The sequence below is a fragment of the Haliotis asinina genome, chromosome 16 (genome assembly GCF_037392515.1).
Source record: "Haliotis asinina isolate JCU_RB_2024 chromosome 16, JCU_Hal_asi_v2, whole genome shotgun sequence".
NCBI classification, from domain to species: Eukaryota; Metazoa; Mollusca; class Gastropoda; order Lepetellida; family Haliotidae; genus Haliotis; species Haliotis asinina.
Window position 1 is genome coordinate 43,132,737 of NC_090295.1, and position 15,654 is coordinate 43,148,390.

Genomic DNA, 15,654 nt, shown 5'->3' on the forward strand with positions numbered 1-15,654 from the left:
ATGGTCCTATATGCCATACATTAACATTAACTTATGAGTATCTTGGCGTTAAGAGAGCTTAAAAAATCTAGGCCCAGTCTGTTAAGAAGGCTGGATACAGGTAAGAAATCACCTGTAACCCACATAAACACATGCAGTTGATCAAAGTAATGCCAGATCACAGATAACCATCTTTATGTGTAGAAGGGCTAAACATGGCACGTAACTTGTGATATTTTCACACCAAAATATGGGTTGGTATCTCTGGCACTTCGCGTTATTACCTTGCCGGGACGGTGAAGGAAGTGATATCATGGAATGTTTGTAAAACCCAAGTGTAAGGTGAAGAAACTGTTTAGTTTGGAAAGAAGACACTGTTACCTATAACAAGCAGCTGACAATCAGTGGTATGCATATTGTGTAAAACGATGAAAACTGTACAACAATGATATCTGAGAAAAGTCTACCATCAGCCAGCACTGACATTATGTGCTGGATACAGCCAATCATATTCATCGCATATGTCCTCATGGTTATAAACTGTGTGCTGAAATGAAAATCTGAATAGAAATCTGAATTGAATAAATCCTGAAACACCTTCTGCAAACAAATGAAATAATGTGCATATATATGCAAGTGTGTGTGAGAGCATGTACAGGTGTGAGCATGCAAAAGAGTGTGTGCGAGTGTAAATGTGTGTGTGTTAGTGAGTGTCTGTAAGAATGAGTGAGTCTGTATGAGTGAGTGAGTGTATGAGTGGGTGAGTCTGCATGAGTGAGTGTGTGTGTATGTGCAAAGTCGTTGGAAGACGAACTGCATATGGAAGTGTTTGTCATTGCAAGTGAGTGAGTGGGTGAGTGTCTGTATGCGTGAGTAAGTCTGTATGAGTGAGTCTGTATGAGAGTGTGTGTGTATGTGCATGAGTGGTTGCAAGAGGAACTGCATGTTGAAGTATTTGTCAGTGAGTCCATATGAGTTAGTGAATGAGTCTGGATGAGTGAATCAGTCTGTGAATGAGTGAGTGAGCATCTGTATGAGAGAGAGTATGTGTCTGTGAACAAGTCATTGGAAGAAGAACTTCATATGGAAGCATTTGTCAGTGAGTGTGAGTGAGTGCAGCTGTGTGCACAAACAAAATAAAGCCACTTTGATATTTTTGAGTAAGAGAGCTGAGCAGTTAGAGTTGTGCTATAGTCAGCTTGTGGATGATGGCCGTCCATGTAGTTTCCTGCAGTGGTGTTGTTGTAGTGTTACAGAAGCCCCTTGAGGAAGACCTGTCTGGGGGAACATCTGGCAGCCATCATCTCACAGACCCAAGACCATCTCCTGTAGAGCTGACTTGCATCATAAATAGTCACGTGTGGGTGACATAAACGCCACCAGCATGACACACTGGGACTGATGTATACAACAGGACAAGGATATGGAGAGGGAGGTTAGGTACTCACCGTACTGACACCGAGGTCCCTGAAATCCTGGTGGGCAGGCACAGGACTGGCTGTAGCCTCCATTACACTGACCTCCATTGAAACACACAGCATTGTTACAGCTCCCTGGAACAATTGACACAAATGCAATATAGGTTTCATGGAAACAAAAGCAGGTGTTACCGCTGTAGAACACTATGTTACAGCTCTCTATAGCATAATGAAAGATGTTACAGCTGCAAGGTACACAATGCTACAGTTTCGAAAAACTACAAGTTGCAGCTTCATAGGGAACAGTCCTAAAAAACTATCTTGCAGTGTTCATGAACATGATGTTACAGCTCCGTACACTGTTACAGCTACACTGAACAATGTTACACTTTCTTAGTACACACAGTTACAGGTATGCAGAACACAATGCAGCACCTCTCCAGTATACATGTATTTGTTCCTAGACCATCAAAGGAAACAGATCTAAAAGCACAGGATAAAAAGCAGCTTTAAAGTCTTTCAATCAGGTACCACATTATCTGTTTAGAGTCGAGGTATACTTTAGGAGTAGGGTGTTTCAAATACTATCACAATGACTGAAAAGAGCCTCACAACAAGGTATGAGTTAGAGACTTAAAAGGCAACAGTTCAAAATTACAATATAATGTAAAACCTTCATTCTTTCAGTTTTTGAACACACCCAGTCCCTTCAATAAATATCTTCACATCTTCAAAGAGAACTGACCGTGAAGGTCAGGGATAGAATAGACCTTCAGCAACCCCATGCTTGCCATAAAAGGTGACTATGCTTATCGTAAGAGGCGACTAACAGGCCAACTGATGTGGTTGACCCATGTCATCGGTTCCCAATTGTGCAGATCGATGCTCCTGTTGTTGATCAGTGGATTATCTGGTCCAGATTTGATTATTTACAGACCACCACCATATAGCTGGAATATTGCTGAGTGCAACGAAAAACTAAACTCATTCACTCACTCAAAGAGAATCTTTTGTGAGCATGTAATGTTTGATGAAGTTTGTGATGTGGCTGCCAGCAGTGTCAGAATGATTGCTGTTTAATATGCAATGCCCTACAATTGTACACATGGAGAACACTACCTGCAATGTGGCCAGTGCTCTGAAATATATACACAATATTGCCCATGCAAGTCTAAAATATGAGGAACCTTTAGATTACCTCAGTTTGAAAATAAGGAAATTCTCTGAGATATTTTCATATTTAATTAATATAAAAACTGTTTTCACTATAATTTTGTTCAGTTATTTACAAACCGGCTACAGTTGCCATTTGTGAATGCTCTGACTGCCATTTTGAACACACAGCAACCGTTCTCGGGCGCTGTTGCAGGTGACATGCGAGTTTTGTTTCCATTTCAAATAATTTATTTTAGTTTATTTTCCTATTATGTAGGTGTACATGAGTTCAGTTTTGATGATTTGTTCATCGTTTGTATGGTAGACCTGAACCAACCATTCAATTAACCAACCAACCAATGAAGAAACCAAACAACCACTTAACCAACCAAACAGTTAACCAACCAACCAACCAACTTTTAAAAATGTTCATTTGTGAGTGTAAATGTTAGTCTGTAGCAAGAGATGTGACTTTCAAATTTTCAGCCCTGCAACAAAACACTGATGACTACATGTCGCAGTTCCACATTTTAAGCCTGCCAAATGTAAGATGTTAGCATGGGGAAGCATCACAGAATTCATCACTGGAACACAGTCTACATCAGCAGCGTTGGTCTAATCACAGCAATCTGTTGTATATCTGTTATTACGTCCGCTACACGAGCAGAATAATACCACATACTCAGGACAAATGCCCATCACATCAACCCCCTCCTGATATTATTTGGCCCATCAGCATTGTCTGTGCCACCACTCACTCCATGCTTTATGACACAACCTCATCTTCATGGTAATTTAAACAATCAATGTTGCACAAAATCGGCTGATCAGGAACACGGAAATATTGAGCTAATGCCTTTTGAAGTTGACAGCAAAATTACATATCTCCTGCCAAGTAATTTCTTATGTTTTGTTCATAGCAATATCAAATCATTTTATACAACAATATCTGCTGAAAGGGAAGCAAGGTGATCTTCAGATATGGACCCTAGACTCAGGGCTATGTATGGATGCTTCATGGGGAAAAAGCTGTCTTCAACAATCTAGAGATGTAAGATGATGTCCAAGTTAGTGCTCCTTGTTACAGGGAAGTGTTGACTTGCTATATCAATCGACTGAAGGTTTATTTCATTAGCCTATGTTCCAGGGACAATACACAAGGTAATCATGATCATACTATCATGATTCCATTTATTGATGCACTGTGTACCTCGAGAATTTGTTCCAGGTTATCTTTGAGTTATCATAATTGCCAGGATTTATCAGATTTAACCATTCATATGTTGCTGCTTATCTTTATGAGTGTTATCATATTTGTACCTGTGTTATCATGCCTGCCCTTGGGCTATCATGTTTATACCTAGTTTACCATAGCTGTACCCAGACTGTCACATCTGTAACCAGGTTATCATGCATGTACCTGGGTTATCATAGGTGTATCCTTGTCAACACACCTGTAACCAGGTTATCATGTCTGTGCCTGGTTTATCCTAGCTGCACCCAGACTGACACACCTGTACCCAGGTCATCATGTCTGTACCTGGGTTATCAAAGCTGTATCCTTGTCAACACACCTGTAACCATGTTATCATGTCTGTGCCTGGTTTATTATAACTGTACACAGATTGACACATCTGTACCCTAGATTGTCATGTCTGTACCTGGGTTATTATGGCATTATCCTTGTTAACACACATGTAACCATGTTTTCATGTCTTTTGATGGTTATCATCGCGGTACCAAGACTGACTTATCTGTACCCTAGGTAATCATCGGACACACCTGAACCCATGTTGTAATGTCTGTAGTTGGGTTATCATGTTCTATCCCTCACTAGCCAGGTTATCTGTACCTTTTGGGTTATCATGTGTGTACCACGCTTTCCTGGGTCATCATATCTGTCCCAGAATCATCTAAAAGTGCAAGAAGTTCACATCCCGGGTGGCCACCAGCATCTCCAGGAGACAGTGTTATCATGTGATGTATCTGTGATGTGTGGCATTAAGTTGCAACACTTCCCTTTGGTGGTATTTGCATATTACTCAAGTCTCTTGTGATGTTGTCACGGCAACCTTCATGTCAGAAACTGTGGTAATGAGCCATAAACACCTTTGCAACATCCTCAGTAGGAGGTCGATGGGTGATACCACTGCTCACTACTTAGGTAACTTGAGGCCTGGTGTGTAACTGCTGTATCTGTTGTATCATCTGAGCATATCGTTTGCATCATGCAGTATGGTAGAATGGTATCGTATAGGTAGAAATATTTGTATTATCAGACATGTCACAGCATGTCCCTTTAGTTGTATCACCTGGTGTGTAACTGTAGAATCACCTCAGCTGGTCGTTGTATTGGGTTGAATATAATTACTACACCACAGACAATGTCATACTGAATGTAATAGTTGTATTTCATTGATAAAACTGTTGTTTCATACTGGATGATACAATGGTCAATCAACCATGAATGTAGCTTTTGTATCTGATTATCACCCAGGACATAACTATAGTATTAAACTGGATGATACCATGGTATCACCCATGGACGTAGCTATTATATCCAATTATCACCCAGGACATAACTATAGTATTAAACTGGATGATACCGTGGTATCACCCATGGATGTAGCTATTATATCCAAATATAACCCAGGACATAACTATAGTATTAAACTGGATGATAACGTGGTATCACCCATGGATGTAGCTATTGTATCTGATTATCACCTAGGACATAACTGTTGTATCGTAACCTACATAAATGCTGCATCACCAGAACTAATTATTGTATCATGCATGATGTATTACTGTTGTATCACCTGCAGTGTATCTCCTACTTTACCTTGCTGTGTAATTGGTCTCATTTTAGTTTACCTGTTACATCATTCATACTGAATGTTCATGTGAGTGTTTGGATGAGTTTCCATGAAATCTGACATAAGTGTCGGTGAGACAACATTCTTACTCAGTTTCTAGTTCACCTGTGGGTTAAATTCCTGATGCATAAAAAGCATTACCTGTGTCAGGGCCAGCTACAGTTTATTACATTCCCCTATTCATATTACATATTTGACTAAGCCAACATAAAAAGCCTCGCAAAAGGCCCACACATCATTGTAGAAAGCACCTGTCGAAAATTACCATGAAGCGTGATATATTAAGTAGACTATAAATTAAGCATGGGGTTCCTATTCACAAAGAAATAACAAGGAATTCATGTAAAATTTCATCTATTACACCAGTAGGAAATGCACCTCTATGCCCAAATTTCAGAAATGTACAAAAGCAGATGTAGCACACCATTGTGGAGATTAGCAATGCAACACACTGGTTTCAGAATTCATCCAATGTGGCACACCATCACCAGCATCAAACATAGTGATATGTAACCTCATCCACAATGTTGGTATTAACCAACTGTATGCTCCCCTACACTGCCAGGACAAAAAAGATAGCACCCATCACTAAAAGGATTATTATAAATATATATATTATGAATATATACTTTGACATGTCCAGGATTAAAAATATATATACATAATGTTCCCATGATTAAATAAATATATCCTGTCAGGACTGATGGAATTTGGGAATTAAAATCTCCATTTGAAGAGTGTCTCCTACTGTGATGACACTGAAAAGCCTGACACTGTCTGTAACACCCTGGTCAGGACAACACCTACAAGTATCAAATCACGTCAGTGGTACTACTGCCATCATATGATGAAGATGCAGGTTAACATTACAGCATTACATCATAGTATGGAAACTACTGGAGAGTGAGATACTGACTCATCCACACCCAGGGGATTCCGGGAGTCTTGAATATTTTCATGCTGTACATAAGTTCGCTTTGATTCAGCTTTCAAACCATTCATGCTTTTTTATTTAGCGTGTAATTGATACGATTGATAAGACCAAGTTGTGATTGGCTACTCCCAATATTAACACCCACTGTAACACGTGAGGACTATTGGAAGTGTGCACATGTAATGTACATTTGATAAGAACAGGATGTGAAAATGTTTGAGAAAAACAGCAATTCTCCAGCATGATAACATGAGCACTGATCTAGACCTCCCACAATGCATTGCACAGTTGGGAATGCAACAGAATTCACTCAGGACAGACAAACCTTTGTCACTTAATCGAGAAAAAGATGTCACACATACCTCCACCCACATATAAACATATAGCCAGGAGAAAGATGAAGGGTTGAATACTCCGATTGTATTACTATCATTGTTATAATTGGTGTGTCCCCTGGTAAATTGTTGTCATAAATCACACGGCAGAGGTGGTGGGATAGCCTAGCGGACAAAGCATGGGAATATCACAGCCAGGCTCAGGTTCGATTCTAACATTGGTATGATGCAAATAGAGGGTGTCCCTTCTTCGTCACTTGCTATATTGACATAAACCTCTACACTGTCACATACAGAGTTCCTGGAAATGTCTATAGCTTTGTTGTAAATATGTAACAGTATTGTGTGTGTAACAGCACTGTTGTGCCTTTAGCAGTGTTGCATATGTGCAGACTTGTGTGCAGGAAACAGTGCTGTATGTGTGTTAGTCTTGTGTATATTCAACAGTGCTGGGATGTGAGAAACAGTGTTGTATGTGTGGGACACTGTTGTATCTTGGAAACAGTGTTGTGGTGAATTCAACAGTGTTGTATGTGTGTTCCTGTACACTGTTGTAAATAGGAAACAATGTTGTGTGTTTAACAGTATTGGATGTATGTAATAGTTTTGCAGTGTGTGTTACAGGGCTGTAACATATATAACAGTGTTGTAATGTGTGTAATAGTGAGGTAATGCGACTTCTGTCTTATTAGGCAGTGACATACACTGTCACGGTACTGCCGGTGATAACAATCTTCCAAGCATGCCCTTTCACTACAAACAAACAGAACAAGACTGTCATACTTCTAAAATGGACTAAACCCTATGTTATTTATGAGTGTTCTGACAAAGGTCTGGTATGTCTTCATGGTTGGGTGGCAGTATAATGTTTACACTGAGTGTCATGGTTACAGAATACAGCCAGAGAACACTTATCAAGGAGTAACAAAAATGCTTTGGGTGGACATGAGGACTAAATAGGGAAACGATACAAGGGGAACTTATGGAAGACAACTTATGAAGAAGATTAGAGGAACACATACAAAGGAGTTAAGGATTACTTAGGAAGGAGATCTGAGCACAATGTATGGGGAAGTTAAGAGGAATAGTTAGGAAGAGATAGGAGATTACCTATTAAGGCGAGAGGAGGACCACTTATGGAGAAGATACTGGGGAAAGAAGAAATAACAGAAACATTCAGAGACAAGATATAAAGGCCACTTAGAAAGAAATATGAGGGCCACTTTGGGAAGAGACATGAATTCCACTTTGGAAGGAGATATGAGGACCACTTAGGGAAGAGATATGAGGACCACTTAGGGAAGAGATATGAGGACCACTTAGGGAGGAGATATGAGGAACAGTGAGGGAGGAGATATGAGGACCACTTAGGGAGGAGATATGAGGACCACTTAGGGAAGAGATATGAGGACCACTTAGGGAAGAGATATGAGGACCACTTAGGGAAGAAATATGAGGGCCACTTTGGGAAGAGACATGAATTCCACTTTGGGAGGAGATATGAGGAACAGTGAGGGAGGAGATATGAGGACCACTTAGGGAGGAGATATGAGGAACAGTGAGGGAGGAGATATGAGGACCACTTAGGGAGGAAATATGAAGACTACTTAGGGAAGAGATATGAGGACCACTTAGGGAAGAGATATGAGGACCACTTAGGGAGGAAATATGAGGACTACTTAGGGAGGAGATATGAAGACCACTTAGGGAAGAGATATGAGGAACAGTGAGGGAAGAGATATGAGGACCACTTAGGGAGGAAATATGAGGACCACTTAGGGAAGAGATATGAGGACCACTTAGGGAGGAAATATGAGGACTACTTAGGGAGGAGATATGAGGAACAGTGAGGAAGGAGATATGAGGACAACACTAGGAGAATATACATGGACCACTTAGTGAGGAGATAGGAAGAATGTTTGGGATGGTGATAAGGTAAGTCTAAGATCATTGTTGATGTGTTGTGGAATGGAGACAATGTGGAATGTTTTGGAGACAACTCTGTAATTCATCAAGCACTACTGGAAGTGTCATTTACTCAAACGGTTGAAATAACACATGCTTTATGACCCCTACATTCTGAAAACAGCAAGATGAACAGGCTGGCATTCTCTGAACTTTGTGCAAGCTATTGAAAAGATACTTGTCCCATGTGACAGTCCTCAATCACCAGTCACATGTGAGAAGTGTGTGGGAGAAGAGTGTAGGGAACAGGAGGGTGAGTGAGTGAGTATTTCTTAACACCACTTTAGCACTATTCCAGCAATATCACAGTGGACACCTGAACAGGAAGGGAAGGCAAGAACCAAAGGACACAAAGCATGAAGGAAATCATGATACCAGTAGTACACTGATCTGCTGTTAACATGAACTGCTATGAGTATCCACTGGTGGGAGCAGAATGCCACTGACTGTAGTACACAATATTTGACATTACCACAATTACACTCTCAAACTAAGTGAGTCATAGAGACCCTAAAACAAACAAATTCTACTACTACCCAAGTCTTGAATATCTGGCAAGCATAGATACCCGCAGTTTCAAGGAAAGGAAGTCTCTGGGTTCACGTTTATTATATCTCATTAAGATAATTTAAATTTCATGTTTAAATTAATTTTCTATAAAATATGTTCATTTCAACGACTAGACATGTAGTCAAGGCTACAAAGGTAGTCAAGAGTTCTAAGCATTCACTTGCCATAATGATGACCTCAGTTTGATTCCACAGGGATCAGTGTGTGAAACCCATTTCTAGTATTCCCTGCCATGGAATACTGCTACACATGGCACAAAACCATACTGACACATACATACTCATTGGGGGCATTTGACCAGTTTCCATGAACTCAGATCCATGGAAGGACATTTTGAAGGGTCCTTTGTTTAGCAACAGCATGAAAGATACAGTACATAATAAACAAACATTTAAGAAATGACACATTTAACAGTTTTGTATTTTCCAAAGTCAATGCATATTCTAATTACAATCATCATAATGAACTAAGATCATAAGGAAGCAAAACTAGTGGGACCTTTAAATTATGTTGTAAATACTGTGCTAAAGGCCTGTGGGCTTTTAAGTACCACATAAAGGTTGACTGGATTTTATAGTTTACTATACTAGAGTCCTTATCAAGGTTGAGTATGTGAACTACTGTGTACTTTTGTGCAGCAACAGGGAAGAATGTCCACATAATTAGATACAGTTAGTACTATTCAAAACATCTTTAATTTTATTTGTCATCAGCAAACTAAAACGTCTGACTCTCTACGTAGGTAGATCCCAGCCAAATGTGTTGTAATGATCTACCAGCAGGTGGGGGCAGATATTTATAATTCAGGATGTTTAAATTGGGACCCCGCAGAGATACCAGTATCACATGGTTTCTTCTCCTGAGATTATCATGTCAAACATCTAACATGATAATCCACATAACTTCAAACAAACCTCCACCTCTGCAGCTTCTTCTGCAAATACAGCCACTGTACCAACTGCTATCTGCATCTTATCACACTAAGACACTTCATGTGCAGCCCAGATTGAATCTTGGATGCATTCCGACGGTCTTGATGCTGTTCAATTAAACCTCATAAGTGTGCTGAGATCCTGCATGCTGGTGTCTGGTAGGTCAATTATTTAATTCAAATATGAATGCAGCCTGTCCATTCCTCCGTATCGCCCACATTGGAAAATAGTCCCGAAATAATGAGAGGGAACAGTCATGCCGACAGGTACTGTTGGTTATGCAGCGTTCATTGCACCTGGGTTTGTCATTACACAAAGGCAACTGTTCTCATCTGTTACACTTGACCAGATGGTAGAATACACTCAGGGCAAAAACTGATCACACATTAAATCAGGAGAATATACACATGCTTGCTGTAGCAGGTACACAACAGAGCATTCACAGATTACCTGCAGAACATGTTACTGTTCTGCTACCTTATATGTGAGATAATCATATGGAGGAGTGGTGAATATATCTGCTCAAGGCCCTGTGAATCAATCACACCACCATTCCCCGGTACTTGCTCCTGAAATGGAGACAACAGATGTCACAATGGAGACATGAGGTCCTTCATTGGAGATACTTGATGTCATGATGGAGACATGAGGGGGACACCAGATCTCACTGATGGAGACACCAGATCTTGTGATGGAGACATGACATGGAAACATCATTTCTCATGATGGAGACATGAGGGGGACACCAGATCTCACTGATGGAGACACCAGATCTTGTGATGGAGACATGAGGGAGACCAGATCTCATGATGGAAACATGAGGGGGACACCAGACCTCATGATGGAGACACCAGATCTCATGATGGAGACATCAGATCTCATGATGAAGGCATCAGAACCTAAGACACGGACACCTAGTCTTGAGATGAAGACACTGCATCCCTTGACGATGCCGCATTTCTCAAGATGAAGATGTGGAGATAGAGACATCAGGTTTAAAACTGGTAAAACAATTGTGCCACAAGTGTCGACACACTGCTGTCATTAGTTTCACTACCACTTCAATGGAAAAAGACTATTTGTGAGCACTTAATAAGCTAGACATGATTGAGCAACACAGTAGGTGTTTCCGGCTAATCAGCACAGAGCACTCTAGAGTGGGTCCTTGAAGCTGACAGTACCTGAAGTATGGACCAATCCTGTTTACTGCACAAGTGATTCCAGAGACCAGATCCAGTCCACTGACAGTAAAGCTATTACAAGCTTGTAGTCAAGAACACCAGTCCTGTTCTTATGAACACAGCATGAAATTTAGTATACAAACATTTTCAACATGGACAGAGAATAAAAAATAGCTGCCTAAACCGCCCTTATTTTCAGAAATATGTGACCAAGAGTTGTTCAGACATATTTCTCACATTTGGTATAACATTATTTCTCTTCCACTTGATTCCTTTGGGACACTTTATTACCATGGTGTCTCCAATATGGCTGTAAAATCCACATGGATGCCAAAATATACTCAAAATTAATAATTTTCAGTTGTTTATCAAGTAAAAAACATGTATTATTGAAACAATATTGCCAATTCCTGTCCAATAGACATGATCAGATACAGTACTAACCTCAATTATCGCTATGCAAAATGTAAGATGGCTACTATAAATTCCAGTAGTTGTTTTCCTGAATGTTCTATTTAACCAATTTGGTCATGTCCAATTCCATCACATCTTTCTGGAGGATGAATGCCTAAAGTAATCTTAAGTAAAGTAAATAGTCTTAGACGTTGGCTCTAGTACAAGCATACTGTTGACAGCAATCAGCCATCAGAGAAAATAAGGATTCTGACCTTCGTCCATTCCTGGGTGACAAAGGGGCAGATAGCTTATGTTAAGATGAGCAGATGGATTGTCACTTAGATGAAACTGCATGAAGATCCTTAGTTAGGCAAAAAACTTATCACTGTCTTGTCCATCCATCCTTTGATCCATTCATTCACACCAACCACAACTATGCCAATGTTTAGTCACTGAGTATGTATAATGTTGTAGCATCAAATAATCATATTTCGATAGAAAAGGAGCCCCAGACTACCCTTAAGCAGTCCTGAGGGCTGTAGCAGGGGAGTGCAATCCACCCCCAACCCGTTTTATCCTGGAAGTGTATAAAATGACAGTTGAAACTCGTGAATATGAAGTGCAAAACCCCACTTTCTCAAGAGTGTGCCACCTGTCTTGTAAAAAATGATGTATGTATCTACCCCTGCTACCACCACAATATATTCCAGAACATGCAATAAAGAAACTCTCACTTAACTTCTGTAAACAGACCAAGAGGTGAGAAAATACCAAAGGCTGATTTTGAAGGAAGAAAATATTTTCACAAATAAAATAGTGTTTTTCCATGCATGAGATTGTTGCTTGTCGTGTGAGATCATGAGTTGAAGGCAACACAACCTTGATCAACATACTAGCAGTTAGCCTGGTGGTACTGGTCCTTACCTATGAGTGTTCCTCAATTGTTCAAAGAGACATAAACCCAACTCAGTCAGCAGCCGTCAGTGAAGCAAGACTAGTGTAGAAATTACTACATCAAGACAAGCATGAGATTCATCTTGGACATAGGGCTTCAGTCCTGCACAACAGCGAAGTACATATCATACATGAAGTGCCACCTTCAGAGTTTTTTCAAACTTGCCTCTCTTCATCTGCAAAAAATGGGTACCCAGGTACAAAGCTACTGCCTCACTGGTTGTTTGGGATATCTGGGATAATTATATCAGATTGTACAGGTTGAGAGTGCCCTTCCGTGAAGCCGAATTCAATGCAGTACAAATGCCCTTATTATATGCTTTTGCAAACTGTGAATGATAAAGGTGATTCTCTTATTCATTATAATGAAGCTAGCCAACTGTGGTTCGAACACATTTCCCTGTTTCTCTGTTTCACATCAAAATACAATGGACAAAAAGAGATTTTCAGATTATAATGCTGACTTTGCCTAAAGCCATCATAAAATATTTATTAGAAATTCATCCACAATTTTTACCAAAGCGGGTGGCATTTCGTTTTTTACATTTCATAAACAATCTGCTGAAGGCATCAGTGTACATTAACTGTCAATGGATTCTCTTGAAGTGAGCAAGTTAAGTCTGAATGGGATGAAGGAGTATTTCTTCAAGGAAAGAACTAAAACCCTTGTAGCTATTTGTCAGACAGAGCTTCATGACGACACAATGATCTGAAATAGGCAGCAATGAAAATAATGATGCATAAGGGTTAAGTCAGAAAATGAAAATAACCAATTTCCTTTTCCGATGAAGCTGCTCAGAGATGATTACCACCTGACTGAAGCTAAAATACTTGTTTCAAATTTCATTAAAATATATGGTAACATGGTAACACAACCCTCATCCTGCCTATGGTAACATGCCTACAGTACTACCCAACCTGGTAACATGCCCATGGTAACATGTCCACAACACTGCTCATGGTAACATGAACATCATAACATGCAAATTGTTGTGCAATGGTAAAATGCCCATCATCCTAACCATCACCCATCCCATGGTAACCTGCTGATTAACCTGCCCATGGTAAGCTGCCTATGGTAACATGTCCATGGTAACCTGCCCATAAACTCACCCATTAACCTGCCAAGCTTCAGACCAACACTGAAAGATTCACAGAGAACATATTGTTGTGACTGGAAACCAGCACTGATCAGTGAAGCTATTGAAGTTTTCTTATCAAACCATAACAGTAGGAGAGTTAGTTACAACATAGCTCTTCCCAACTGTTGTACTACATGATAAATAAGACATTCAATTCTGTAAGAAATGAGGCAATATCTCCAGCTATGGCTGTGTATATCTCTGCATGACTGACTGTAATTGAATCTGTCTTGAGGCTCATAAAGTCACCTGGTGTGACCAGACCTAGCCAGTCCTCTCAGTATCAGTAATTGTGTGCAGCCCCCAGACCAAGCACAATGACACGACACTCTCTCTTTCTACTGTAATAAGCTCATCATATTGTCTGCAGCCCATAAACACCCCATCATAAACACGACAGGCATAAAATCCAACATTTCCCAAATAGTTGGAACAGTTTGTCATACAGACACTTAGGATCCAAATCCACAAAGTCTTCAAAGCGCTATGACATATGTAAGCCTTTGGTAAGCTATAGCGTTACGACAGGTCCTCATGTTATGAATGCTTTGAGGATCAGGACCCTGCAAAAAAACCTGTAACCAATGAGGAAGTCTACAATAAATTTGTAAGGCCATATTTCTTTAGGTTCAGGAAAGATAATAGTCTTCAAGATAACAATATATGGAAGAACAAATTCTTTAATTGCAGTAAGAGAGATGTTTCAGTGTTGGTTTTCTAACACTGTTATCAAGTAAGTAATATCACTCTCACAGCAATTAAAGAAGTAGTCCATCCATATATTAACTGTTATCCTTCCTTACCGCTACAACTTTCTCAATGCCGCTCGAAGAATTTAAGATAATATTCTCTGGTGCCTTGTTATAAATCTCGTAAGACAATTCAGTCACACAAATCAACAGAAAATATTTCATTTCATAGATACAGTATGAATCTATGGAATATAACAGAAGATACTGTGATGGTGAGCCATAGCTAAGTCGTGGAGGTAATGGCTGCTATTGTTCACTAGGTGGCACTGCACTGCATTGTGTTGTCGCCAAATTAATTAAACAATTAAGCATTTACTCACTGCCAGGTCGAGTGATATGGACGTTAAACTAATACTTAAAACTAGGATTACAGTGCTGGGAGAATGGAGACTCAACTGTTTACTGCTGACAAAACAGAAACTTCAGAACCTACCGCTGCAGTTACTTTTTTTAAACAATCTAAAGATGAGTGGTTTGTTTTTGTAAGTTAGTTGCCTGAGGCCGAGCACTGTGAAGCTGTTCATTTCTCCCAAGAAGAGCTCATCAACTGATGCAGACACAGTCAGGATTCAACCAACTCTCCAGATGAGACAAAAACTGAACAACAAAGTAGCTGCTCTGCACTTCCCCCAGCACTTTAACCAAAGTGCCCAGTTATCAAGCCATGGAACTCTGACAGACCTCCGACACAAGAAGCACAGATGACAACCTGGATGAAGCACACAAATTTGGCGCCAAATTGATGTAACTTTCTAACACAAGATAGGTATGTGTGTGAGTGTTATACAATGTGTAGCACAGCGATACACCAATGTACTCACAACTCAACGATGCACTAACTGTGAGGAGATAACAAGAGTCTGATATAGAAATCATGCTTTAAGAGGAAGATCAAGAGCAGCTGACTGTCTGTGAATGAACACACAGCGTTTTGGGATTGAGCTACACTGGTTACACTCCACAGCAGTGTAGGTCTGTCACCAGGGGGAGGTCGTAATTTGTCTTGAAGGTACAATTTGAGGATTCTATTAGGTTAGATAATTCTTTAAACATATTCATCTTCTT

At 40.0% G+C, this 15,654-nt stretch overlaps 1 protein-coding gene across 1 annotated transcript in view; it reads right to left on the reverse strand.

Moving 5' to 3' along the window:
• The window catches only part of LOC137268581 (multiple epidermal growth factor-like domains protein 6), a 244,745-nt gene that overhangs the window by 166,759 nt on the left and 62,332 nt on the right, over window positions 1-15,654 (reverse strand). Inside the window, exon 4 of the mRNA XM_067803157.1 lies at window positions 1,428-1,532. Within this exon, the coding sequence (XP_067659258.1) occupies window positions 1,428-1,532 (105 nt within the window). The remainder of the gene's footprint in view (window positions 1-1,427; window positions 1,533-15,654) is intronic.